Source organism: Brienomyrus brachyistius, chromosome 9, assembly GCF_023856365.1.
Source record: "Brienomyrus brachyistius isolate T26 chromosome 9, BBRACH_0.4, whole genome shotgun sequence".
In the NCBI taxonomy this organism is placed as follows: Eukaryota; Metazoa; Chordata; class Actinopteri; order Osteoglossiformes; family Mormyridae; genus Brienomyrus; species Brienomyrus brachyistius.
Window position 1 is genome coordinate 21,862,397 of NC_064541.1, and position 25,115 is coordinate 21,887,511.

General features: G+C 44.0%; 2 protein-coding genes across 5 annotated transcripts; both read right to left on the reverse strand.

Moving 5' to 3' along the window:
* Positions 1-5,198: 5,198 nt before the first annotated feature.
* cd4-2.2 (CD4-2 molecule, tandem duplicate 2) lies at positions 5,199-11,967 on the reverse strand. Of its 3 annotated transcripts, none has more exons than XM_049025016.1 (10): positions 11,585-11,967; positions 8,980-9,048; positions 8,513-8,671; positions 7,943-8,080; positions 7,635-7,871; positions 7,200-7,459; positions 6,440-6,581; positions 6,229-6,362; positions 5,719-5,786; positions 5,199-5,632 (listed from the first exon to the last, which is right to left on the reverse strand). In XM_049025016.1, exons 2-10 carry the CDS (start codon positions 9,035-9,037, stop codon positions 5,491-5,493), a joined length of 1,338 nt encoding a protein of 445 aa, XP_048880973.1. In that variant the 5' UTR covers positions 9,038-9,048; positions 11,585-11,967; the 3' UTR covers positions 5,199-5,490. The 3 variants fall into 3 exon arrangements, with proteins under 3 accessions (XP_048880973.1, XP_048880972.1, XP_048880974.1); XM_049025015.1 differs by lacking the exon at positions 11,585-11,967 and adding an exon at positions 10,597-11,559; XM_049025017.1 differs by lacking the exon at positions 11,585-11,967 and adding an exon at positions 9,831-10,386.
* Positions 11,968-13,348: 1,381 nt separating this feature from the next.
* On the reverse strand, positions 13,349-24,141 carry usp5 (ubiquitin specific peptidase 5 (isopeptidase T)). 2 transcript variants are annotated; one of them, XM_049025012.1, is made up of 20 exons: positions 23,671-24,141; positions 23,194-23,322; positions 22,916-22,982; positions 22,650-22,777; positions 22,396-22,541; positions 21,049-21,233; positions 20,173-20,267; positions 19,823-20,016; positions 19,614-19,685; positions 17,670-17,760; positions 17,431-17,556; positions 17,173-17,326; positions 16,869-17,043; positions 16,624-16,712; positions 15,898-16,083; positions 15,241-15,384; positions 15,005-15,147; positions 14,391-14,541; positions 14,229-14,313; positions 13,349-13,980 (listed from the first exon to the last, which is right to left on the reverse strand). In XM_049025012.1, the coding sequence occupies exons 1-20, from the start codon at positions 23,776-23,778 to the stop codon at positions 13,887-13,889; spliced, it is 2,562 nt and encodes an 853-aa protein (XP_048880969.1). In that variant the 5' UTR covers positions 23,779-24,141; the 3' UTR covers positions 13,349-13,886. The 2 variants fall into 2 exon arrangements, with proteins under 2 accessions (XP_048880969.1, XP_048880970.1); XM_049025013.1 differs by having other exon boundaries at positions 15,955-16,083; positions 23,671-24,135.
* Positions 24,142-25,115: the final 974 nt, after the last annotated feature.

Sequence of the window (25,115 nt, forward strand, 5' to 3'; positions counted from 1 at the left end):
TGGGTTGTTTTTGAGCAGCGTTTACTATAAAAATATACATTTTCACTGATTGATTGAAATAACATGATGAAGTGTCGATTAGGTAAATATGGTATATATATGCCAGTGGTTGGGTCAACAAATGCATGGGTGTATTGGATGGGTGTCACAAATACTTCGGAGAGGTTTTGACATGGCTAAGATGAAACACTTTGACACACAGAAAATGATTGTCTTCATCAACAGGAAGATCATTTAGATCTTTTCTTTGACTTCATTAGACTTTTACACAGTACCGTATTTGCAAATTACTATTGTATGGAAGCAATAGGGAAAGATAGCAAAATATATGGTCAAGGGACAAGTAGAAAACTTAAAATTAATTATAGTTAAACACTGAATTTTCCCTACATCATTGCAGTACATGTGTTCCTGCTGCCCAGTAAAGACAGTCTTTCTTTGATTAACTGAGACACTCCAACAACAGGTGGTCCACTGTTGTGGGTACTATGCGACTTTTGCATGCTGCGTGTCATTTGCAAATATCTTCTGCAGATCTTGTAATTCCTTTTCTGAAAGTTGCTGCTTGGATAAACCTCGAGAACTGCTGCTGTCGCTGCTGTTCTTTACCGCTTCCCTTGCTCTGCTTCTCCTGGTGGTTTGGTGGGGGAGACGGATAGCCAGATTTTTCAGAGAAAGAGGGAACTGGTGGTTAAAGCAGAATGAACACAGAAAGAGGAAGAGACACGAGAACCATGAAACAGTAGTTTTGCATAAGGTGCTATTTGTCTGATTTACGCTTTTGAACAGCGGAATAAGGAGACTGACAAAGCTTCTGTTGCTTGTTTGGAATTGGCCCAATGCTTTTAATCTGCGAATATTATTCACTTACGTTTACATTGATTATGTCCATGCATATTATGATATGTGGCCTATGGTCTGTATTGAACTGGCATCCCATCCAGGGGGACCCCAATCTTGTGTTCTGTTCTGCCTGGAACAGGTGCCAGTAACACCCCCCCCCCTGCCCAACCCTGACTAGGAAAATGATAGATATAGATACATAGACACTGCATTTACTGATTTAGCCTGTGGCTAGAATGCATCAATGCGTCCGCCATATTGATCCAGGCAATGCTAGCCGATATTCAATGAATGTGGTGCTGCATTATTCTAGAGGAAAAATGTACTATAATGTACATATTTCTCAATGGATATTGATGAAAGTTGTTTTTTACGTTTAAGAGTTCATGGTGTACATACGTTTCAAAAACAGGTTGATCACCAATTTTATTTACAGTCAAGATACATTAGTTGACGTTCAAAAGATTGCATAGATATTCTGTAAACTGAATAGCTTATGTGGTGGAAAATAATTTTCTTGAGGAAGAAATAAAAGCGATAAAAACTCTTAAAATGATTTTGTTTTTTGTTTATTTCAATCTAGACATAAATACATAATTGTTATTAAAGGGATTACAATACCCAGCTGAGAAGTACATAATACAGACAGAACAATAAATATGTACACATGTATAACAGGCAAATATATTCCTAATTAAAAATAAACAGATAGAAAAGCGCTTCATTTGGATAGCCCACCTACAGAGGGTGTACAAAATATTTGTAACATCTCAACAACTTATTAGCTGAGATTCAACAATTCATAAAAGTTGCTTGAGTGGGTGGTCAAATTCAATTTAATTATTCTAGGAATACGTAGGAATGTTCATGAATCATTGCATATATTCTATTTATTGTATATTCTGTTAGACATCTACAGACAATGAAACAGCTGAATTGTTGAATCTCAGCTAAGTTTTCCATTGTTGCCACTCTGTAATTTAAGAGTGTCCAGTTTGGCAATATGGTGCAGAAATGAGACATAAGTCATGAAGAGCAAAAAATTACGTTTGGCAAATTCAAACTGTGTTGCTTGAATGTGCTCTGTAACACACACTCCAACTCCAACGGCTCGCTCTGATGATGCGTTTGACTGGGGACTAAAGCATTCTGCTGATCCAATCACCTGCACTATATTTTTGGAAGGAATCATCAGTCCTCCTTTGCTTATTAGGACAAGAAAGCAGTATCTCTGATCAAATGATAGGATCAGTGCGTAATGTGTGCTGTGCTCCGGCACCTCAAACGCCACAGCCAATATAATTTAATTTAAGATTAATTTTACTCTGGAATAAATACAAATTCAACTGAAGAAATTTATATTTATAGAATTGTCCATGTTGTATGATTTTATCACATACATCCATCTAAATTAGTATGTTTTGCTTATCTGACTTTTGATTTGAAAGCACTGCAGAAATAAACTAGAAAATCTGACAGGAGAACGAGCAGAGACAGAGAGGAGAGGAGCAGCGTTTGTGGATGCTAATGCTAACGAGAAGGACTGCAAAAAGCAGCGTGAAGAGCACAACGCAGAGGAAAAGGCTGATGTAACTAACTGCATGATATCGCTAGAAAATACTGTTTAAGAAGGGGGCGGCATGGTGGTGCAGTGGTTAGCACTGTTGCCTCAAACCCTTTACTTCAGGGGTTACAAATAATGTAGCAGTACAATCTTACTTAATGTATTAATTACAGTAACAAGAAACTGTTATGTACTGATCCCATGTTTGTTCATCATTGATCAACCCAGGAGGGGGGGCCAGCCCATCGCAGGGCACACTCGCACACCATTCACTCACATATGCACACCTACGGGCAATTTAACAAGTCCAATTAGCCTCAGCATGTTTTTGGACTGTGGGGGGAAACTGGAGTTCCCAGAGGAAACCCCACGACGACATGGGGAGAACATGCAAACTCCAGACACATGTAACCCAGGCGGAGACTCAAACCCGGGTCCCAGAGGTGTGAGGCAACAGTGCTAACCACTGCACCACCATGCCGCACCACCAGCTTTTCCACTGAAAAGATGCCTGGACTAATATGGCGACACTGCTGAAGTTTGTATCAGTGATCAATGCGGCGTCTATGTATCTATGTCTATGAGGATATGTGGATAAAAGATGGATTGTTAGAGGATGGATAATATGTGGTCTACAAAAATACCAAATATGTGTGATGTAAGGGCTCTAGCCAGCAGCCACATCACCTGCAGTTCAGACTAGGTAATCCACCTGAAACTGAGCAGGTTTGGTGTTGAGCTGTTGGTGTGGCTGACAGCTTAGCCCATCCTGTAGTCGGTGTGGATCCCAATGCCCCAGTGCAGTGACCGGGACACTGCGCTGTAAAAATGGTGCCGACCTTTGGATGAGACTTAAGCCGAGGTCCTGACTCTCTGAGGTCACGAAAGATCCCTGGGTGTACTTTGAAAGAGTAGGGGTGGCACCCTGATGGCCTGGCTAAAATTGCCGACTGTGGCCTTGTCAGATCTGGTCTCCTAATCATCCCTTATATCTAATTGAATTCTCTCCTTCTACTTCACCACCTTAGTTACTGTGTGGTGAGCGTACTGGTGCAGAATGGCTGCTGCCGCATCATCCAGGCGGGGGCTACACAGTGGCAGTGGTTGAAGTGGCTCCCCATTGGTTGTATAATGTGCTGTCGGTGTCTTGAAAAGCGCGATATAAACGCAACGTTCATTCATATAAAATTCTGCAGGATTCATTTTGAAGAACTTCTGGCATAGATCTTCTAAAGATACTTGCGGCTTTGAATGTCTTCTAATTGCCTGTCATTTTTAAGGCATTAAGTTAAACACCTACGAACTGGATGCAAGATCTAATTTTAAAATAAACTCCTTTATGGAAGAAGACTTATGAAAGACACATAAAACTATCATCTTTATATGAGAAAATCATAATTTCCTACAATGAGCTGTGGACCGACTCGCATCCCATTCAGGGTGCCCTGTGCTTTCTGGACTGACTTAAAGGGATGGTGGCAAGGGCATCACCGTGTTTATAATAATGAGGGGGGGGGGGGGCAGGGACAGATCTATTAAGTGACTAGGTCATACTGCTACATTTTCCTTTAAAAATGCAAAAACTGAGACTTTTGCAGACACTCTCACGGAAAACTCAATTTTAGATTCACACTGTGAATGAGTGAAAACAAGTTTTCGAAATGCAGACTCTAAAAGCGCCATAATTGGCCCCTGCTCATCATGTAGCCCATCTGTGAAGTAACCCCACTAATTACACCCTCTCATTGTCCGATTGGTCACCTGGTCACCCTACACAGAGGTAAACAGTATTCCAATATGGCGGATACGGAGGAGCTGCGTTCAGTGACGCTTTCCATTTTGCTGACTAGTATGCAGCTAAATAGCATGATATACAGTGTCAGTGCTGCCTATTTGTGCAAAAAGAAAATAATTTACTGGTCAGTATGTTGTTGCTTGTATGTCTGATGTAGGCTAATAGCAACAGCATATACATTTTCACTAGTTACAGTGTGTATGGAAATACTTTCAAAAACGATGTGAAAACGCCTGTGTGGAGATTGATAAACGAAACCATAGCAGTGTGCAATTTTTTTTAAATGTTGCCGTACATGTTTGTGCAACTGAAATCATCGGCAAAAATTGTTTCCCCCTCAGTCAGTAGGTGAGATTAGAACAGAATTCTCCTGACAAATTTATTTATATTTTAAATGCCAAGGAAAGAACTGCATGGTACAAACACCACTGTTTTGGTTATTCAGTGGGATGTGACCCACCCATCTCCCCCATGAGTCACACCTAAGGATGTGGAGCTTTGGCAACCTCCTTAATAGATATTTATTGGGTGAGTGAAACTGTCTGCTAGAGGAGGGACTGAATGCAATCTTCAAATATCGATCTCTGTAATGCTTTTCGGGGCAACAGAATTTCACTTCAGCTGCTGTTTTGAAATTGTTAAAGGAGACTTTTCACTGGGGGAAATGACACAGATGTCAGGACATCACAGTTCTCCTGGAACACCTGCATGCAGTCCCCTGCACCAATTCGACGGGGCGAGAGAGAGCCCGCAAACGTGGAGAGGATGACGACGGCAGGATTAGCGCCGAAAACCCCCAAGGGGTAAACAAAGTTACAGAGGAATACGACCTCCTTCCAGATCTCACACTTCTGAGAATGAGAAAACTGCCAGCATGCAATAGCTGACTGGGTCTCCTCTGTGTCTGCGTGTGAAGCCGCGCGGCATCCATGCAAACGACTCAACAAGGAAACATTCATTCCTAACGGCAACATCATAACACCGACTGGACTCAAATTTGAAGTACATGTGTTTATTTTTGAAAGCGGCTAGAATGGAAAATACATGCATTATGAATGTCCTTTTACCAAAAAATACATTAATATATGAAAAAAACTGGGTAACAGCAAACTTTGTGAACAAAATAAAAAGAATGAATGAAACACACAAAATTCAGGAATTTAAGCTGAGGCTTTAGCTCTGACAAAGACATGCACATTTTTTGAAGTGTTTAATCAAAACTAAGAATGTAAATGCAGGTGTACAGCGCTTACACCCACTGTTGACATGCTGAGGCGCACTTCCTGCCTCACGGCACCTTCTCTTGCCTCTCTTGGTTCCTCTGCTCCGCTGGCTTTCTCTCCTTGCTGCCTCTGGCGTCTGAGGTGTGCCGGTGCTCCCTCCGCTTCCCGTTCGGCTGCCCCGGCTGCCCCAGCTGCCCCGGCTGGCCCCTGTGCCGAGTGACACGCAAGGCAGGTCAGCCCGCCGCTGCCGCCAGCATAGCCGAATGCCTTCCCCAACCCCCGAGGAGTGTTACCGGTTACAATGGCAGTAGTCCCTGGGCATCAGCGCGTGCTTCATAGCCCTCATCTTTCTCGACTTCCTCTGGAAGAGGGAAACGGCGCTGTGAGGAAGCCCTATTCAATTGCGTCCACGTGTGTCTGATTTTGTGTGTGTGCACCTGTGCATCTCTTCTCATTTTCCTCTCTTCTGAAACTATACTCATAGTCAGCCAGTAACCAGTTTAAAAAGCATATAAGTACAGCCATTGCCTGCCATTGTTAAGGGAAGCGCACAATGTACCAATTTTCTGCTCATCAATTTTCCGTTCATGTTCACTGCCGTTACATTTTCATCAATATCTTCATCTGTCTTATATATTATGCACATCAATGCCAGCTCTGCGCCCCATTTACAATTAATGCTTATTCATTAAACTACAGCCTCTATTATTAACTTTGACAGGCAAGTAACAGAAATGAATGGAATGAATATCTTTGTCTTTGCTGTTGAACGAGTTCATTTTGCCCTGAACAGTGTCTCTCACCTTCATGCTCTTTTTTTTCTGATACACGATAACAGCAACGATGACAAGAGTGATCAGGACAAAGCATCCAACTCCAATCGCAATCCATATCCACTGCTCAATGCCCAATATGGACTTCTCCTTGGATTGGACCCCTGGCAGAAGATCTGATGATGATGAAGGAAATTCACGCACCATTTTTGTGAGAATGACGAGTTTGCTATGTTAATACCTGAACCAATATCGTCGTATCCTGGGTACATTTCTTTGGCTGCATCCTGACCATTGACAACCAACATCACTTCGTGCATGATGGTTTTTTCCTTGTCAAATTTCACAGAGCACCTGTAGGTTCCTGTCTGCGACGCCTTCGCCTGCACAGGCCGAGACAGAATCGTTAAGTTCTTTCAGGCTGCTATCTTTTTGCTCATAAGTGCCTCCTCATCCAATCAAGATATGAATCCCGGATTTGAATGCTCAAAGGCTCATCTGAGCCAGGTCCATTTCCAAAACAGAATTAGGGGTAGGGTTATGTTATCAGATCTGTGGTCCAAACACTATGGGTGATACATTATTAGTTAAACGAGTCTGGGTTTTAGTTAAATATCAGTATAACCATATCTTATTATCCATACTGCTCATTTTCAATATATTATTTTCCTTCAAAGGTATATGGTCGGCTTCTAAGTTAGGTTTACCTCTACAAACACCTGGATATTTTCCTGATGCGATTTATATGATGTTAGATGTTTTCACCTGCTTGTACTCAATAATAACAGCTCCTCTACCAGAATCAGTAGAGCCTAATTTCTTATTCAATATGCCGCTTGACCCTTTACACTGAAAACTTGGTCTGCGGGAAGAATTAAATTTTTCAAAGAGAACTATAAATATTGACCAAAACCAGTGCCTTGGATTTTTACAGATAGACCCAATAAGCTCAGTTAATAAAAAGGGCAGAAATGGGGAGTGTTGTCAATTTAGAAACTCACATTGGTCAACGTCACAGAAAAGTTTTCTTTCAGATTCTCTGTGGAAAACTTAACATTTTTAAAGTCTCCAGGAGAGTCAGAGACTGTCTTTTTAAGTTCACCCTCTTTTGATGACTCTGCCACCAAAAACCGGGACGGGTTAGGGCTGAGTCTCTCCCAGATGATATTTGTCGGCTTTAAGTTGATCTTGGAATGGAGAACACAAGGGAGAATGAGTGACGCTCCCTCTTGGACTGCCACATTTGCACTTGGCATCAGACCTGAGGGAGAGGGAGACACAGGCTACTCATACCTGAAAAGTTGCCACCGCCAGTCTCATGTGACACACCAGCCAAGCAGGGCTTATGGGAGAACACCAAGGCAGTTACTCATTGGTTAACCAAACCAGGAAATGCACAAGGATTTGCTAGCATGGCGAGATCCACCAACACGTACCTATGATGGTAATCTGCAGGGAATAAGTGTATTTCTTTCCATTTTCCTCAAAGAAACACTGCCAGTTACCTCCGTCACTTATCTTTACAGGGTTCACCTTAAAAGAACCCGAGTCAGAGGTCATAGATGACCCACTGGGACTTCCGCAAGTCCATTTGACTTTGGCCCCGCCCATCACATTACACTGAATGTTCACTGCTTCATTCTGGAAGGAAGGCCCAGTGGGTTGAGCCGAGCCTGAACAAGAAGAATAGCGTGATGAGTAGCTGGACATTTGCTCCTGTAGTGGATTGAAAGGAGGTTCTTACATTTATATGTCATCACACTCAGCTTTAGAGTCATCCCTGACACTTCGCAGCTGTATTCTCCAGCGTCTGACTCTCCCGCCTCCTTGATGTATAGATTTCTTTGGGAAAATTGACTTCGTTGGCTCATTGGTGCCGTCCCTACCGTCAAAGCAAGACCAAAATGAAAAACCCGCCAAAATGAAGCCATCGCTGCCACTTTAACCACAAATCACACCTCGATTGAGAAATCTTCAATGGAAAACTTGAAAAAAACCATTGGAAGGGAGATCGATCTGTGTCTTGCTGGTGAACTAACTGAGGGTAGGAGAACATTCATTTTTATAGTACAATATTTATTCACCCATCCATCATCTAACCCCCCTATCCTGGTCAGTCTCAGGGGGGCACTGTAATGCTTTTCTTACATGGAGTTTGAAAACTCAGTGCATGAGCTTTTACAATTAAATATAACTATATGTTTCTGTCCTCGCTGCATATAGGTGAGGTAACATAACAAGAATGCTATATGTGAGCGTGTTTAAGCAAGTGCAAGGCTGGCACATCAGTCACTTCCTGCTCCCGTTCCTTCACCTCTCACTGGTGTCCCAGTCCTAGGTTCACGGCCAATGAGCTCGGTCTTGAATAACCATGATATGTCTTGGTTCCGAGTGTATAATGTGCATTGAAGGTTGATCTTTTCTCCCACTTTCGTGTAGACCACATCACAGTTCACGGTGCAGAGAGACAGCACTGAGGGAGACAGAAAAAGTCAGCACTTCCTGTCTAAAAGATGCTTTAAATGTTGATATTATTATGCATGAGGAAAATGATAAAAGTTTCATTAATATGAATAAGTCAGGATAATACAAATGGTAAAACATACTAACCAAATGTATTAAACTGAAACAAAACTGCATGAAGGGGACTATCTAGGCCTAGGTTTTTTATTCAAGTCTACATCTGCTGGTGTTAAAACAGGAGTAAGACGCTTCTTATCGTAGATACCGTATGCCTTTAATGCCATATTTTATTGTATATTATATGTTCATATTACTCACCAAGGAAACTCCACAGGCAGGTGCGTCTATGTGACATTTTCATTAATATGTCTTTCATGTCTAAAAACACTGAGACAATTAACATATGAAAAATGGAAAAAAAGAAAAGTTATAGTTAAAATAGAGATCATTCAAGAAAACACTATGCGTGCGTACTGTAAGTACTATATGTGTACACACACACACACGCGCTCTAACGACCGCTTTATAGGCATATTTTCTTTTTTTGTATTTAACTTAGTTCAGTACTAACCTACCAACCCCCCGCCAAAACACAATATACAAATAAGAAAATAAAATTAAATACAAAGACAAATATTTGAATTAGGTGCAGAATAAAAAGTGAGCCAAATATGCGTAACGAATTAAAGTTATATTCTATTTCCAAAAAACGACGCATTTTCAAACATCTGCGGCTTTTTCAGAAACCTCAGAGGTGGTTCCGTTCATTTCGGCTATCTTCTCACTTGTCTCTGTTAAACATTTACAAGTAGGCCTGTTTACTATGCCAGGAGTAATTAACTTATTCTGGCAAACAAATTTAAAAAGATTAACTGCTATTTCAGTAAAAAAAAAAAAAAAAACTTTTTCAGTTTCCTATTATAATTTAGTTTGTATTAGACATAAGTAAAACATCTACTCTGCCTTTATTTGTATAACGCGACATGTTCGTGTTGCGATATCTACAGTGAGCTGACGACGTAGCAGACAAATCATGAAATCAGTTAAGTCATATTATGCCTTTTATTGTCTACTAATAAGTAAACAATGATTTAAAATTTATGCAAAGACCACGAATACAAAACGATACCACTTCACGTGACCCATACACAGACGCGCAAAAAACTTACATAAATTCTTTGATCATGCCACTCACACAAGACATGACTTCACCACACGGACAAAGAACCGCCTATTAGACGTGCTCAGCCGTAGCCTTCGAATGATATAAAATCACTTTATAATACCATCTTGTGGTGATATAACCATGACAAACCATCAGTTTCATACTTCCAAAAGTCTCTCATTAATTGATTCAGTGTCAAATTCCCACTGGCAAATAAAAAAGATCTAATGCATTTATTGTATTAAATAAATTAAAGATATATCGTCAGTGACCAAGGACTTGAATCAGACTGTAGACACACTCCCAGTATTATTTACATAATATTATACTTCCCGTTGATTCCTTCCATGGGTCAGTGTTCCGTGAATGATTTTCTCACAGATTTTTTTATAAAACCCTTCTCAATAAGAAAAAGTGAAACAATATTAATGACGTAAAAACACATTTCCTGAAGTATTTTTTCTACCCTTTTTCACACAAAAAAATCATTCAATAGCCTATGCCTACTTAAATTGTTCCATTTGAATCTATACTAATACTCTTTAAAAGACGCCTGTTAGTATTCAATATAAACTATGTTTTGTGGTTTCTATTACGGCTTCTTCATTTTCAAAGAAATTTCAAATAAGTTACTGCTGAGAACCGAAATCAATTAACAAACCAGCTATATATATATATATATATATATATATATATATCATTTGTCTTGATATATAATACAAAATCAACAAGCTTACTGTTATCATTATCATTAAAAAATAAATTATTACCCATTCATCGCACAACAGCTTATTCAGTACTAGGCGACAGTTCTTATAAACGTCAATAACTTCAAGCTACTTTCCCAAAACGATCACCAAGTAAAGGTTTGCAATTCTGTAATATATCAAGTATAGCCCGATTGTTGCAACAAAGCTTAACAAACAGCATGTAGACTGTGGGAAAAACAAATCCGTGTACCACTTCCCTTCAGTCTCTTTCGATCTTTTGCAATGGCTTTAAAAGTAAACGCACGGAATCTGTTGCTTTCGTAAATAATATCAGTGTATTTTAAAATATCACCTTCAAACAACAACGTTTTGCACAGTTTCTCAGATGTGGCCCTCGTGCCGCGAGTGTCAGATAAAGGCCTTATGTGGATGCTGTTCTTTAATACCATCATGTTGAAGGAGTAGATAAATGTTTTTTAATTACTCATTTATTAGGTGACATAGTCAATGTTTACTATACAGTGGTGAACGACGAAAACACTTTTTAAATTAGTGAATATTTTGCTATTAATTACACTGATCGATGTTCTTTTCGTCTTCGTAATAATTTTGGATACTGATACTACTAAATTTATTTAAATTCCCATTGGGAACTTTACGGCATTTTAATAGTTTCTACTAATAAAATGAATTATCGATATTTTCCGTTTCACAAAATAGTTTTATGAAGCACGCTTCCCAGCGTCCATATTTGTCTACCTAGTAGAAGTCGAGTTCATCAAGGCATAATTTCCAGATGAACGACAGATCACTAGACATACAAGCTGGGGTGACCGTGCTGTTATTTCAGCATACTTCGGCAAAAAAAAATGTCCTACCTTTATTTTTGTTGCAATTAAAATTACTGCAAATATACCAATGAAGCTTAAATTTGCACAAATTCTTTGTGGTCTCCTATTGTTGATCCATTTAGGCATTTCTCGTTATATTCATTAGACATAGTTTAAAACATATGGGATCCTTAAAAAATATTAAATGGAATACTTACATAAGAAGTATTTGCAAGAAAAAAGACACAAGCGACGATTGTCGCTGCTGGTCCTGAGAGGAAGTCTTCAATTGAGGGGGCAGGGAGACGCACGGAAGATGCCGAAGTTGCGGAAGAACGACGCGCATCGTACCGGGGCCCATACGGTAATGAAAGGCATTAAAATAACTTCTATGTGCCGTTTTAAAGGATGCCCGACAGATAGCGGGAGCCTGACACAACAATACACACACTTTACCAAAAACTTTGAACGCCGAATGTTGACTTCTGCAGCATGAATAAATTACATGGTACATTAATAACAAAAAGGGTGATATTCCAATTCTGAGTGACGGAAAGTGCATTAAGGCAAGTAAAAAAGGCATACGACCGGAAGCAGGAAAAGATCCAGCATAGATATGGTGCTGCGTGTAAAGTGTATATGCCTACAATTAGAAGGTTTGAAATGATGATGAATCCAAATTTGTACAGTTCAGTTAACAAGGTATCAGGCGTGAAATATGCTACTTGGCGCTCATCTGTTCGCGACTAGTAGCCTACTTCTGATTGTCTGAATTAGGCATACACCAAAATTCCACTGGCGTATCATGATATTTTTAGCATTGGTGGGTAAATTAGCGGGCCAAACCACCGGGGTCATATTCAAATTTAGAAACGAGTAAATACGGGCAACGATGGCCAGACGAATGCGACACCTTGGGATATTCTATTCGTTTCCTATAGCGCCTTTTACAAAATAGCCATCCCAAGGCACTTAAAAAAGAACGTGCGGCAATGAATTTGTCACCTGCTCTATTAACCGAGGATCCTTGAGCCAAAAAGCGACTTGTATTGCTGAAACATGAGTCCAGGTTTCAAAATACAGCAAAGGGGAAAGATATAGCTTTGGTACAACCGTGATTCGCGAGGCATTAGTGATGTCTAAGACAGTTCAAAGTATACAATCTCCATGAAATACATATATAACCTTTGATATATAAATTAAGTATCATAACTCCTCTTTAAACGGTTGATACAGTACGACCTCTAGTGGTAGTAAATGATTTCTGAATCACACGTAAACCACAGGTTCGAGATCAGTACTCATGTTAACTATAGGCAGACCTGCATGCAGTAATTCATCCATCCATCCAAAGCAGCATATGTACCCAGGTTGGACAATACTTAGACACACACACACACACATTCCAGGGGTGTCATACCACCTCTTACACCAAAAAAGCAAACAGCCAGTTTCTCCAATGGGCACGTATGTAACCCTAATGTCACATGACAGGTAGAGCAAGGTGCTTTAGTATAAGCTCTAGTGCAGGGTTTCCCAGTCCGGTCCTCGGGGGGCCCAACAGTCTGTTTTTGCTTCATCACTGCTCTCTACTAAACAGTTCTTAGTTTTTGCTCCCAATCAGGCACTGGGAGGGAGAAAAACCATGGATCAGGAAACACTGCCCTAGAGCGACTGTACTGCCTGCCCCCCAAACAGTAGATGGTGCCACAGCCTGGATGGATGCTCCACCATCTACAGGTGCCTTCAAAAGTGCGGCTGTGCCAAGATTCATCTCTGCGACCTGACATCTGTGTACTGAGCATAGAGCATGCGTCCCTGTGATGGACAGGCATCCCTGCCAGTCGCCCCGGGCCTTCGCCATGTGCTGCATCCTATGCAATTACACATGGGATGAACTGGTTTGGAAGACAGATGGATAGACAGAGTTTATTTTATCAGGTTGAAGCAGAAATACCCAGTTTACCAAAAGCACAACCATATCACAGGCAGAAACACGCAGCTTTATTTATCATCATAGCAGAAGATACTTTATTTTCACAAAATCTCACCCCATTAAATCGATTCACCCTCACACCTCCACAGCAGAAGAACAGCCAGTTTGGTTCCATCTCATCATTCCCCATTTTAAATATTCAGCCTTCTTTTGTTTGACGTTGTCAGGCTTATTCTGTCTGCGCCTGGTTAAAACGTTTGTAAACCAAGGGAAGGGCAGGAAGCTGCTTGGGCGGAGGAAGCTGTAACGTCACAGAAGCCACGAGCCAATGGGGGCAAAGGGGGCGGGAAGTCACGTCCAATCAAAGGGCAGTGTGAACCGAGTGCTTCTCATTGGTGGAGAACACTGAAGCTCCTCTCGAAAACAATGCATGGGTCACTCACTTTGGGATATATGTGTGTCTGTGTGCAGACCCCCCCCCCCCCAATCTGCCCATTTGTGTCAATACAGAAGCATTTGCATGGGTGTCCCATGGCGTGTGAATGACCCATCCCCCCTCCCCTCCCCCACACCGTATGCGCCTATCACTCAACCACTCTCCTGTAGAAGTAGAGGTAGCCGAGGTCCTTAGGGGGCTTCTCAGAGGCACACACTTTCTGATCATTAAAGATGACCCACCTGTGGGAAGTGACAGAGGCAGGAAGTCATTATACCACACCGCACCCTGTAAACAAATATAAACAGATAACCACAAGGCCTGCACACGAGAAAAGCCTGACCGAAACTCTGGCACCAGCTCTGTCAGTGCATGAACCATGTGACTGAATCATGTCAGTTGGCCATTATGAGATGCATTTTATAAGCATCTCAAGCTGCAACGACAGTAGTGCAACCAGGAAGCTATCTACAAGAGAGGCAGGACTTACTGCTGGTCTTTCTTGATGTGGCAGACGTAGTGTCCACACATTGTGCTTGTGCCCATGTGACTGATGAAGGCGAACAGCTCGTACTCTGGAGGGGGGGGGAGAGAGCTCATTAAGCACAGGCATGTCCCCCCCCAGCCCGGCACTGAGGAGCGCCTCACTCACTTCCAGGGCCATCCCGCACGCGGGGTCCCGGGGGGGGCTCCCTGTTGCCTTCGCTCTCGCCCGCTGAACGCCCCCCTTCGGACACCTCCATGGACTCCAGGTCGTCCAGGTGGGAGAAGATCCAGTCGACAGCCCTCTCCAGAACGTTGCTCTGAGGGATATGTCGCCGAAATGCGGGAGAAGCGTGGAAAAGGAGGAGGGACACTTTCAGAAAGTCAGAAACACTACTGTGAGAATCACAATAGCCCATTTCAGACATAATGCTATTTAGCTGGCAGCAATATTAAATTATACTTTTTTCGGTAACTTATTATTAAGCATTGTGTTGTTAAATAATCAAACCAACTTCAGCTTATTTGTCAACAAAACTCAACACCCTCAGAATTATGTCTTGAAGGGCCCTCAACTTCCTGACTGCAAGTGGGTTTATCTGGAGATTTGGGCCATTGCCAAAAGATCCTTTACTCCCTGAGGTGCATGAGCGCCCCTGTGTGGCAGAACAGTATTAAATGTTTTTGAAAGTTTTAAACACAGTACAATGGTGCAGTGACCTCTTTTGCCCATAGACATTAGGGCCTAGACGAAAAGAATTACAGTTGCACACTGCAACTGACCGTGGCTCGCAGTGCACGAGTGGCCTGATCTCGGCTGAAACCCATGGAAACGATGGTTGCTAGGTGCTCCTCAGATACTGTTTCCGTGGGTGTGGTCCCAGGGGTCGAGCTACAGCTTGGTAGTACCAGGGGCGCGGAGAAGTCTACAGGCAGTTAGGAACCAAAGAGGGTCTGTGTCAATTTAAACAGCACAGTAACTGCATTATATTAATAGTCTCCACAGGTACCCAACAAACCTGCATCATCCATGTGGCCCATGACCCAGTTCATTGCAGCATCGATCCCGGTATTCCCAGTGTAGTAAACGGCCTTTCTGCACGCCTCTAACGGGAAGCCCATCTCACAGAGCTGCGAGACTGTGGAGTCGTCCAGGACTGGGGCTGTAATTGTACAGCAAGGCATGAAGAACGAACCAGACTAGGCCCGGGACAACGGAGAAGAACTGACAGCAAGACTAAACACCACAAACCCACAGACTCGTGGTCCGGATGCTACACTAAGAGTCGCTGAACCTCAGTTCTGCAGGTGTGCAGAATTCAAATTAGATTGTTAGCGCCACCTGGAGGTCAGCACAGTATAACAGCTCATTACTTCACACTTTCAATGCTCTACTTTGTACGAATTTTAACACACAAGTAGGAACACAGCAGAACTTTACAGACCCACTTGAGAAGACCCAGTAAGCCTTTAACTCCTAAAACATGACAGAACCGTGACACAGAGGGAGCCCGTACAGCCTCTGCAGACAAAACATCCCAACCACTGGACGACGGCAAGCAAGGAAAACGGCGATGGGAGAACAAACAAAAAAGGGGGAAGGCGGAGCCGACACAGAGGTGGGGTCGGAGAGGGGCAGGGCCGGGGAGAGAGGGGGAAAAGACAGACAGACTGACACAGCAGTGGGGAGTAGAGTGAGTCGTCTTCCTCGTTGCCGTGGGAACCCAGGATACCTTTGACCTCCACGTCAGGGGTCACGAGAGGGGGCGGAGCCACCTCCGGGAGCAGCTCCTCGCCCGGCTGCTGGCCGGTCCCACGGAGGGCACTCAGGTCCAGCGTGTCGGGCATGTCGATGCTCACATCTGGAAGGACAGGGAGGTACGGATAGCTGGCTACTGCTGCCACAACCCAAGGACCCAAATTCAACTGCATGCCCTAAAACCAGCAACACTTTAACCCATAGAAAAGCACACATCCCCACTGGCATCTGTGATCTTTGATACAGGCATGATATTCAATACAGTTCTAAATGATATTTAATGGTTTTAAATAAAAACTCCCATTACAAAAAGTCACTGGAAACGTCGAATCTCGATAAGCTTTAAGCAGGCTTTTAACACCTTGTAATGGTTTTTGCTTGTTAATCTCAAATAACTATAAACATTATATAAATTCAGAAGACATGTAGCTTTCAACTAGTATAACTATCCAACAAAGACATAATTTTGGTGTCAAAATTGGCAAATGTCCCCAGAAGACTGCAATTAAGGACACAATATACAAGCACACGATACTTTATTACAGATGGCAAGAAGTGTTTGATATTATATCTGCATGACACACATGCTAACCCGGGCATGCGGAGGCTGGGGGTAACCGGAATGTGCCGCGGCCCAGCTTACCCAGTTTCTTAGGAACCCAATCCAGGCCGAAAGTGAACTTCTTGATCTGAATCACCAGATGGTCGGGAAAGGAGGCAAAGCGGGTGGTCCTACAGGGAGGGGGGTACACACTGGTCACTCCTCTGACGGCCGGTATCACCGCAGCCCCAATTTCTGGTTGCATGTGTTTACTGCTACAGAGGCCGTTGACCAGGAAGACCCAGTAGCGCCGGCTTCCCGGAGCACCGTGTGTCGGCGAGCCGTACTTGCTGGCGGTGGTCTTGGCCTGGACCGCAGAGCTCCAGAAGTCAGTCAAGGTCTCAGGTTCACTCAGGGCTGCCAGACAGGCGGAGAAAGGGATGCAGGCTCGGGGCATGGGGGGTGGAGGAGCACCGGCCGCCTCAGCCTCCTCACGCCGGCGCTCTGCCTCTTGCAGTTCCTCTGCTCAACAGATAGGGGGTGCAGTCATGCACAGGATCATGACCGAAACTTAACTACAACAGATTACAATTAGCTTAGGCATTGGAGATGAGCTCTGGGGCTCCCTTCCCAGCTCTTCAGCATCCTCACCAGTGTTGGTGGCCTGGTCCATGGGCACCGGCACCTGCACGATGTAATCCACCCTCTGCGTGTACTTGGCCTTGAGCGACTGCTGGCACACGATACGCTCTTCTACCAGGAAGCGGAAGGCCTCCGACGGGTTCTCCCCCGAACGGCAGTTCCTCTGAGAGGGGAGCGACAATTAGGGCGGGAAACCGCTGGAATCTACGAGTCTACGGGCCCCAAGCAGACGGGTGACGAAGGACAGGACAGCAAATCGACAGCTACCTCCACCATGTTAATGAAGTGCAGTAGGTACTCCTGGGCATCTTGCTGCCGATTGGTGGAGAACTCGGGGTGTCCGCGCCCAATCAGAGCTTTGAACATGCGTGGCGCTATACCAACTTGGTCTCCCTGGAAGCAACAGGATCATTAAATTAATCAATTAATTAAAATGTCTGATTGAATGATCAGAAAAAAACACGCAACAGGTTCAGTAATTTAGCAAAAGAATTCCTGGATCATACTCTGGGTTCAGGAGTCAAGCTGGGGTCATCTCCAGGGTCAGGTGCAGGCTTGGAGTATTCTCCTGACAACAAACCATAGCCCAGTTTGGCCCTGCAGACACATGAATGCATATCTGGATAAGTGAGAGGTGCAAGACCAGGACCCCTGCAGTCCAAACCTCAATAATACATTTGTCAGATCCTGCTGAAGACAGCCTCCGACTCAATACAGTGAAAGCATTTTCATGCACAATAACAGGACAGGGGGGCGGCATGATGGCGCAGTGGTTAGCGCTGTTGCCTCACACCTCTGGGACCCAGGTTCAAATCTCCGCCTGGGTCACATGTGTGTGGAGTTTGCATGTTCTCCCCATGTCGTCGTGGGGTTTCCTCCGGGTACTCCGGTTTCCCCCCACAGTCCAAAAACATGCTGAGGCTAACTAGAGTTACTAAATTGCCCATAGGTGTGCATGTGTGAGTGAATGGTGTGTGAGTGTGCCCTGCGATGGGCTGGCCCACCATCCTGGGTTGTTCCCTGCTTCGTGCCCATTGCTTCCGGGATAGGCTCCGGACCCCCCGCGACCCAGTAGGATAAGCGGTTTGGAAAATGGATGGATGGATAACAGGACAGAACACAACCCAGTATGCAGGGAACAGAGGGACCCGAGCCAGAGATGTTCACGAGTCACAAAACTAGAGTCCGCGTCAAGTCTCAAGTCTCCATTGTGGTTTAAATTTGATATAATTATTTATCAAAAATGTAACCGATCATTTGTTTTTCCATTAGTAACTGATGTGACTAATGGGAATCACCACTTGAACAGTACAAAAACTGCTAATGTAGATTTCCAAAATGAATATTTTCTCAAAAATAACATTATGATGAAGACACTCCTTGAGCAGAACATGTAAACTTTAATTAGTGTGAACAGTTACAAACATAAGCTGAAAGAGGGTCCAAACTTGGCAACAACAATCAACTATGTACACACACACAGGTTTGTAATTATATCTTTGTGAGGGCTCTCCATTCATTTCTATGGGGAAAACTAATCCCAAAATGACGACCTTAACCTCTACCCAGCCCTAACCTTAACCATATGTAACCAAACACAATAAAAGACTTATGGCATTTTTAGTTTTTGATCGCAGTCACAAATTTTTATGAAATTGAAATTTCCCCTTGTGGGGACCACAGCATCAAAATAACTGGTTTTTATAACATTGCGGGAGCCAAATGTCCCTAAAATCTAATGCATACTTGGACCACACACACACACACACACACACACATGATTGAAACCTTTCCCTATATGATTAACAAAAAGCTTCCTGTGTACGAGGCAGCCAGACCAAACCATGCCAGACTCCACGCTCAACTATATTAAAATGATGTGATTGGTTAATGAATGAGTATAACCAAGACCCCGTTTGTCGTGCCGCTAAAATAAATGCATGTTAAAGTAAATCGCGATTTTGATTTTGACACATGAATACAATGGATAAAATTGATTTGCCTCTCAGATCGTGTGTTTATAAATAAGTAAATAAATGATCATGGAAGTAACACCACAAACTCCACGGTAAAATTAAAGTGTAGGCTATATATAAATTTACGACACAGGTTAAGCAATGCCTGTTTCTAAGAGGTGCCTTCTAATGTAGAATAACACTCAGAATAACCCGCGATTTCTCAGATCGGGTTCGCAATTTGAACTAGTGGTAAAATAGAAAAAGCATGTTAGAGATTGTTGACACCGCCTGAGGTCACTTCTTCGCTCCAGCTCCAATGCTCGGTGCAAAGCCACACATCCTGAGGCGTTTCATACCTTTACGGTTTGTATACTCAATGCCTCGCATGTGTAGAAATTTCAAGACTTCTTAATGAGTCACAAACTCAAGTCACCATCTCTGGCCCGAGCCGGAGGCAGTAAGAAGCACATGGATTCGACCGGAGTCACTCACACTTGTGTTTTGAAGTCCTGGGTGGGGTCAGATGGCGCATCCTCAAAGATCTTCTCAATGTTGGAGACGTACCTGAGACCCAGAGACAGATCAGGATCATCTCGCAGGGTGGCGATTAGAGGGACAATGTGAGCTCGCCAGGAAGTGCAGAGGCGGCCTCCGACCACAAGGGGGCAGTGCGAGGAGGCTGGGACTGACGGGGTACTGACTTGCGTTGGAAATCCGGGACAGTGAAGAGCACTTGCATGACGGAGTTGAGGTAGCAGCTGTTTCCCAAGTTCTTCATGCCTGTGAGGCCGGGGCCCGACAGAGGCCGAAGTGTGGCCCCTGACTCCTGAATCACCTCCCACTCCCCCACACGCTGGTTCACCGCGATCTCCAGCTCCGTCATCGTGCGCTCCGTCTGCACGAGTGAGGAGAGACTGTCACTACCCCCAAGACCCAAGGAACACAGAGTCAGGGTCTGGTCACATGACCCTGAGGACCACGTGACGATTTCTTTACAGCGAATCACAGCTTAACTGCAATGCAGTCAATCTTTTGGGTACGGCCCCCACACCTTTTCCATGGTCATCATGTCGATCCCGAAGTGGGCAAGGTGCTCTGGAAGCTTGGAGTCCAGCACCATGTCATCCTCATCATAGGAGTACACATCTGTGGAGGAATGGACACCATGGCTGACGGCTATTACCCACAACAAACAGCAGCCCCTAATCGCAGGAGGAATCCAATACTGCCCCAGAGTGCTGTAAGCCAGCCAAAGCCTGCCAAACGTTGGTTTGCTGCCAGAACTCAAATATTCCCAACATATGAACCTGACAGGTGACTCATCTGATCCAGCATGTGTTTACACAGTGGGAGAAAAGTCATGTGACAAGAGGGGCAAGGGGGACGCGCAGAAGCAAGAGTGTCAGCATTACATCCTGGATATACACACCATAACAATATCAACACTACAAAGTTATCAATTATCAGATTTACTGCCACATTATCTACAGAACAGGATTATTACATTACAGCTTGTTTTTCTGCCCAACAGCCTGACTGAATGTGTACGACGCCCAACTAAAAGCCAATACAAAAGATGCCATTTTTCACATGACAAGACAGTAACCGCTGTCTTCATCTCAGAGACAAATCACTGAGGTCTATCCACGGAGGCATAATGCACAGTGAAAAGCTGGCATGAATACCGAATTACACTCAGATACAAATGGTCACCTGGCAGTTATTTTAAAGGACATTTGTAATAACAGGAATAAATATGAAGCTGGCTTGTTTTCAGCTCAGTGCCATGATGAATGCACGTTTCAGCCACTTATTATGGTATGAGAATCAGCACCATGGAAACGTCGTGACATCAGTGCTTCATCTGACTCTCCCCCATGCCAACGCTACGATGCCAATCCTGGCTAACGGCCCCGATTGCCCTCACCCGCCCCATCCGGGGTGATGGTGCCCAGCTTTACTGCCAGCGGGTAGCCCATCTGCTGGTAGTGTAGCAGGGCGTGGTTGTTGCCCCCGGAGCCATCGAAGTACCGCCGGCCGCACAGCACCTTCCCGTCCGTCAGGTTCATCCACAGGTTCTCCTGTAGTTCGCAAACCTCGCACTTCCAACCACTGAGGAGGAGACAGAGGGCATGTGACAGGAGCCAGCCAATCAGAGGCGGAAGAGCACAGAAGGCCTGCCCTACTGTCAATCATATGTCAGGGAACGGATGTCGAGCCAAAAAAAAAAAAAAAAAATCATAAATAACCCTGACAAAGAAACAGAAGGAGGCTCCATGCCAAATCATCAAATTACATTTAGAATTAGGGTGCCATGCTAGCAATTCCGTAGATTTGGACTGAACCTGGTTCTGCTATTCTGGACTCAGCTGTACCCACGATGCATTACTCTGTTCATCACATGACATTACAAACTCCAGATGTGCTTTTTATGCCCTTGAATAAAGCTGGTAGATTAAAAAGCAAACGGAGTTCTGCTTCTAGCCTATACTAGGAGGCTGCAGGCGCAGGGCAGGGTGCACCCAAAATGCAATGCCAGGCCATCACAGGGCGCGCACACACACACACACACACACACACAACAGGCACTTAAGGAGAGGCTGATGCACGCAAGCACATGTTTTTGGACTGCGTAAGAAATCTGTGGTAGTACCCGGAGGAGATCCACATTAAAGCAAAGGTAACATGCAAATCCCAAATACACAGCTGGACTGGGAATCGAACCCAAATCCCTGGAGGCAGGAGGCCACAATGCTATCCAGTGAGCCACAGCAAAACAGCAGCATAATTATGTCTAAAATGTAGGTAACACCCGCTGTATTTCCTTCCATAAACAGTATCAGCTATATGCTAGTACCAATCACACTAATTAAAATAAAAGAGAGAATACTAGCTACTGATTGCTTTGCATACTTGTTCCAAATTCCCAACACAATATCTCTTAACTTATCTTTAGCAGTTTGGATACTGGGCTGTGCAGCCCCTTCAAACTGCACATGCAGAGCTGGAGTGGAAATCTAAACCACGACCCTGGTTGTGTCAGGCGACAGTACTACAGTGCCCACAATGCCCTGGGCACGGTGACGACACACACGTCCCCATCTACACTTTACACAGCGATCACAGTTTACCATGGTACATTAAAATCAAGCAAGAACTATAGTACATAAATAGATTAATAATTGCGGACTGTAGAGGTAAGGCAGACATGCACATTTATGCTGTTACCTATGGAGAGGCAGGGTCCCCACGATGGACAGAGACAGTGGCTCACCTGGGAGGGATTTTGATCCCATTGTCTAGCTGTTTCAGTTCTGCAGCGTGTTTGGACTCCTGACGGACCTCGCCATCCCACTGCTGCACCTGCAGAGTGTGGGACACCGAGTCGGCAGCCATCAAGCCAGCCATAGACAGGGACACCTGGGGGAGGGGAGAGACAGGCATTAAGCACCATCAGTGGATCTACCTCGGAGCTGCAGAGAATGGCCGGCGATATTCCCCCCTAGAGGGGACCTGACGGAGCCTCACCCGCTCTCTCACTACATCGGGCATGGTCGCCAGGTCCTCTGATGTCACTTCCAGCCGGTCCGGGAGGATGACAACCTTCACCTCCTCTTCATAATGCTCCTGCTCCACGTCGAAACCGCCTTCAATTCCTGAGAGAGAGAGAGAGAGAGATCAGTAAGGTACTGTCCCACTGGGTAACTGACAGGCCTTCAACTGGAGCAGTGTATGAAATTGTAAGCCTTACGAGGTAAAAGCACAGAGTACAAACAATTCACTTCCAGTCTTACCGATAGCCAGTCGAGTGGGCTTCTTCTTAGGGGGGTCTCCGGACCCAGAGCCATTGTCATCCTCCTTCTGAGTAACACAATCATTGCAACTTCAATAGATCAAAATCAATGCCCATTCGCAAACAATAAAATTACGAGGAAGGTGGGATGTATTGATCGGCAAACTCAAACACTGAGAAATCGTATTTCTTATTTGAAGCCACATGCAATTTCTGTACCGAAAGCAACCACACGCAGGTCTTAAGATACCCCACTGCACGCGGAGCGGCAAGACTTACCTGTGTCTTTCGGGTGCGGCTGATGTGCAGGTAGGCTCTCTGGCCGGTCTTTTTGTAGTGTCTATCCACGTACTGGGATCCAAATCCCAGGAAGGTGTTCATGCACACGTAGAGCCCCCCCTCGCTTTCCTAAGACGGGCAAAAATAAAAATGAAGTGATTACGATGTTGGCCAATCTGCAGGTGCACCGACAGACAACAAAGATGGCAAAACAAGATAATAATGAGAATAACAAACCATCCATAAAAGGCCCAAAAGAAGATCCCGAATGGGTGCCGGAGACTTTAGTCACAAACAAAGTGATTAGTAAGTTGGCGATCGGTACAAATGAACCGAAAGGGAAATTAAAAAGTAGAGAAGGAGAAAAGAATGAAAGAGGCGCAAGGGGAGAGAATGACAGAATGTATGGACGGACGGAACCAGACGAGGAAGCACAGAGAAACTACGGAGACAGATCGGCAGGTGGGATGAGCTCACCGGAGTAGCGAAAGACAAGGCGCACTCGTCTTTGTGGACGCGATCCCCGGGCCTGGGAACCCGAATCGTGGACAGGACCGACATCAAAACCTCGCTCGCCTCCGCCATCTCTCACTGCCTCTATTTCTGCCTTCTGGTCGTACACTGGTGTCTCGCTTTCGCACTGTGCGCCTCCTTGGTTTTTACCTAAAGCCGGCTCTGTAATTCGTCCTCCGTCAGCTCTTCCCTACAGCCAGTCTTTCTCACTGAGAATCTCCCTCGCTGTTTCTCAGCCTGGTCCAGCGAGTTTCAGTCGGTGCAAGGCCGGACGTGCTTCAGACTCACCACACACACATTGGATGGTAGCCACTGGTCGTATTACAGGGAATATAAACGCCATTCGACGCACACATTGGACGAGAATTGTTAGTGTACTACAAGTAAAGAATCCACACTAGTAAAACTGAACTTTAACTTAACCCTAAGAAAATGATACGAAGATATTTTGCAGGTTTTTATATGCTCTGTTTTTGTAGACCAATACAATTATGTACGACTGTTACTTGTATAGTTATAAATTATAACACATAATGTAGTTTCAAAAAACAATTACACCACTTTAACAGACATATCACATAAGTTGAAGAATGAGAATGGCAGCAGTTATATTTATATATATCTAATAAAAATAGAAATGTGTACATAATGGCGCATTTACCATAGTATCTACGGTAAGGTCATAGAACTCCATGATGAGAAGGCGGAATTTGGGTTTGTCTTTCGGTAAAACTCAATATCGCGACCTTGTGATTTGGAGTACTAATTACAGCTGCCCAACAATCCCTGTTACTTGAGTAACTAAACCAAGGGTCACCAACCTTTTTGAAACTGAGAGTTATTTCACGGATACTGAACCATACGAAGGGCTACCAGTTTGATACCCTCTTCTTAAATAACAAATTTGCTCAGTTTACCTTTAGTTATATATTATTAATAAAAATTAATTATAGGCCGACTATATAAATGCAAATGTGATTAAAGAAGAATAGCAACAGGATAAAATAAAATTTCAGATGCTGCTCACTGGTGAGTTGTGCTATTTTTAGAACAGGTCCGTGGGCGACTCACGTGGTCCTTGGGGGCATCCTGGTGCCCGCGAGCACCATGTTGGTGACCCCTGAACTAAACCATGTTGCCTTTGGATTTGTCTAACCATTCCCTTAATAACTTTACAAATTTTAAGTTGCAAAAAATCATATCTTGATGTGTTCCTTCTGGAAGTTGGTACCATTTCACATCACTTTTGCTAAGAAAGTAATGTAATATTTATCTCCAAAAGCGTTACTATAAAATGTATGGAAAGGGGGGCAATGCTTTACGGGGGGGGGGGGGGGGGTTGATTTTAATGGTTTTAATGAAAATGAATAATAACAAACAATTTAAACAAATTAGTGTACATTTATTTT